General features: G+C 39.7%; 1 protein-coding gene across 1 annotated transcript; it reads left to right on the top strand.

The window, feature by feature from the left end:
• Positions 1-1439: 1439 nt before the first annotated feature.
• On the top strand, positions 1440-3081 carry LOC116119947 (polygalacturonase-like). Its single transcript, XM_031405885.1, has 5 exons — positions 1440-1532; positions 2117-2251; positions 2319-2456; positions 2539-2709; positions 3016-3081. Exons 1-5 carry the CDS (start codon positions 1440-1442, stop codon positions 3079-3081), a joined length of 603 nt encoding a protein of 200 aa, XP_031261745.1.
• The last annotated feature ends 368 nt before the right edge of the window (positions 3082-3449 follow it).

Below are 3449 nucleotides of genomic sequence, written 5' to 3'. Positions count from 1 at the left end.
CTTTAAATAGTATGCACAAGCGAGCTCCAACGCAGTTAGTTGGCTGAGGCCGTACTTGCCGCACCATATACATAGCCACGGCTATGATATACGCGTTAGTGTCAGTTGTAAAGGTGCGACCCCGAAGTGATCAAGGATCGAGCTGATTAAGGATGGAAGGGAATCAGTGCTCCGTACTTGATATATGTTCGGAGATCGCAACCATTCCCTCTGGCGAATTCAAAGCTGTATGCCTTCGATAATGGTAGACGTCCACACTAATTGTGTATTGGTCTACTGCCTCCTGCACTTCGTCTCGGGTGGCTACCAATAAAATCCTTACGCAGGACCCACTGGGGCGTCCTACCTCTGCAAGCTTGTCCCTCATCCGATTTGGCCGCTGTGGGGTCTATATCATCTACGGTCTGAAAAAAGGGGGACATTGGAGAGTACTCAGTCTTCGTACAATAATTTTGTACGACGACGTGGAAGACCAAAACCCTAAAAACCCTTGGACCCCCAATGGCTTGGCTCATAAAACCTATTCCTCACAAAAACTCACCATTATCGACTGGTTAACTATACTCGAATAGAAAAAAAAAAAAGCACTGGAAGACCTTCCTTACCTTTCTCTTCGGCTATGGGGATCGAACTTCTCCCTGTAAGTAGAGATGCGCACCAACTTATAAAATTGGAATCTCTGTCTCGTGAGAGCTCCTTGCTTTTTCTTGAAAATGTATTGTTATGACATTACTTAAGGGAGTCTGGGTTTATAGTGGAGGGAATGGCGATTAGAATTTCCTAAGCCAAGTGACATTTGGACAATGCTTTTCTAGCCGTTGATCGCGACAACGTGTCATGAATCAACGAGAAAGAGTAACCGCCATGCTTCAAGCAATTCAATCATCATGTCTTTCAATTGAAATAATCAAGCGACGGCTCGTCTCTCTCCACATTAAATGCACTCCTAATTTCATTTAATGCCCTGATAAGGAATGTCGTTTACATGACTTGATTTAATGCGCATGGCTGGCATTTATATGTACAGACACGATTGTCAGAATAAGGACACCTATTAATGACTAGCTGCAAGTGCAATGGATAACATCTGAAGAGGTCGTTTGAGACAGAACACTCTTCTCGCATGTCAGTTGCAGAGCGATAGGATTCCTTCAGATGAATATACAAGCATAACTAGGTCGCAGACCTCGGTTAGATAAGAAACACATCAATACAGCCTAAATAGGGTCTAATCCAGGTCGTTAATCTTGTGAAGAAGACCATATCAGGCCGCCCGTAGGAAAGTGTTTGCACCTCATGTAGCTAGGTCAGATCGACTAGGCTTCATTCAGACATATCAAATCAAGACATAATTGTGAAGTTCTCAAGTGATTCTCAAACCTTAAAACTAGGGGACTTCTGTTATGCCTGGAAAAGTAGGGCTCTCGCGTCTTGTAAGCATGGATGGTCAGAGCTTGGGAAGGTTCTGCGACTGTTCAGGTGCACCCACATCGCATAATGGTGTAAGCAGCATGCCCCTGTCAGTGCAGTGGGTGAGCACCAAGTTAGCGGTGGTTAGGTCGTCCTATGTCCACTCCACATAAGTCGAGGAATAACTCGGGCAAATTGGCAATGGGATGCAGAAGGATTGCACATATCCACCCCCCTGTAGATTTGTAATCATTACCTTGGTCCATCCCACTATAAATAGGAAGACCTCTTTCATTTGTGGGATTGGCTAATTTCACTCTAGAATAGCTTACTCTCTTTTCTCTCTCTCTCTCCCCCCCCCCCCCCCCCCTTGTATTCTCTAAGTTGTAACTCAGCTCGTTTAATGTGACCCGATCTTATTTCATTAATACAATATCAGTGGACGTAAGATTCGCTTCTAAGCATCCGAACCACTTTAAACATTGCTTCTCACCTTTTATTTAACTGAACATTACCATATCACGTGTGACTTCTAAGTTCGCTTAGCATTTCTCACGTGCGAAGAGTTGGTGTCAAAATCAAGCATCAACAGCAATCTTTTTGTATTATCAATAGGGATTCAAATTTGCTCTTGCCAGCCAAGAGAGATTCAAATTTGCTCTGACATCATTCATCAGTTTACTTTTTATTTTTTTTCACTTTGCAGGATTTATTGGGAAGAATATATATTTTGAGCCTGATCTCAGTAGTGTCAATATTTTTCATGAATGTGTATGCTGAGAATACATTTAACGTTTTAGATTATGGAGCAAATGGTGATGGAAACTCAAATGATTCCTTGGTAATGACATCTTCATCTTTTTTTTTTAATCTAAGCTGAAAATGGTTTTAACAGTTTTGAATTATAGGCATTTGAGAAAGCTTGGGACGAAACCTGCAATGCAATGGAAGGCACACCAACCATGATTATTCCAAAGGGAAAGACATTTCTGGTGTATCCCATGACCTTCACTGGCCCTTGCAAATCCAGTAACATCAACATCCGAGTAAGCAAGAAACAGTAGATTTTTATTACTAATGATAATTAAAAAAAAAAAAGAACCTCAAATTGATGTATTGTTCCTATAGTTGTCAGGAATAGTGAAGGCTCCAGATGATCTTCATTCATGGCAAGCATCTAAGAGGGGAAAATGGCTGGTTTTTAATGGCGTTTCAGGGCTAAATATCAGTGGCTTTGGCCTCATTGATGGAAGTGGAAAGAGGAGGTCAGATAATTCATGCAAACTTAAACCCATAGAGGTATATATATAAATTATAAATATATGTGTTAATTCTCTAGTAAGGACGTCTTGATGGATCTAATATAATTTATATTAGGACGTCTTGGCCAGTGGTCTACTTTACCTATATAAATCAAACTCATGCATTCTTAATATTTTATAATTTTTTTCTGCACTAATTTTCCATATATTGTTATATTTTGCAAGGCTGTACAACACTGGCACCTACAGTAAGTCAATGAGTGATTATTTTGTATCAAAATCTTTTTTTGCAGCCATAGATGTATACGAAGCTGATGCAAGTTTTTCCATGTTCTTTTTACAGGCAGTGGGTTTTAGACATTGTAGTGATGTGCATATGACCGGAATTTATGTTGTGTGGAGTCCTTAAACCCATATACTTGCAACTGATAGTGAAAATGTTAGCTTCAAATCCTTGGTGATAAGATCTCCTGTAACAAGCCCTAACACTGATGGAATTCACATTTCAAATTTCCGGAATGTATCTGTCCAATCCTAGATTATTGGCACTAGTAAAATGTTCATTTCTTAAAATTACTCTTGCAATCCTCAGCATTACCTTCCTTTTTTATTTTTCTTCTTTTTTTCTTTTTTCTAAATGTTAAAACATAGGGGATGATTGCATCTCAATTGATGATTATGTTTCAAAGATTAAAGTTAGCTATGTAAATTGTGGACCTGGTCATGGTATAAGGTAAGTGCCACAAGTATTAATGATATATATCTAGAATTTTGAGC

Source organism: Pistacia vera, unplaced genomic scaffold (genome assembly GCF_008641045.1).
Source record: "Pistacia vera cultivar Batoury unplaced genomic scaffold, PisVer_v2 Contig913, whole genome shotgun sequence".
Taxonomy (NCBI): domain Eukaryota; kingdom Viridiplantae; phylum Streptophyta; class Magnoliopsida; order Sapindales; family Anacardiaceae; genus Pistacia; species Pistacia vera.
The sequence above is the reverse complement of the archived record's forward strand: the minus strand, read 5'-3'. Positions and strand labels throughout refer to the sequence as shown.

What these genes read in the sequence shown, in the direction of transcription:
- LOC116119947 (XM_031405885.1), top strand. Translation starts at nt 1,440, where the DNA reads ATGGATGGTCAGAGCTTGGGAAGGTTCTGCGACTGTTCAGGTGCACCC. An exon ending in TGCCCCTGTCAGTGCAGTGG is followed by an intron (nt 1,533 to 2,116) that starts GTGAGCACCAAG and finishes TTCACTTTGCAG; the next exon opens with GATTTATTGGGAAGAATATA. An exon ending in GCAAACTTAAACCCATAGAG is followed by an intron (nt 2,710 to 3,015) that starts GTATATATATAA and finishes TTCTTTTTACAG; the next exon opens with GCAGTGGGTTTTAGACATTG.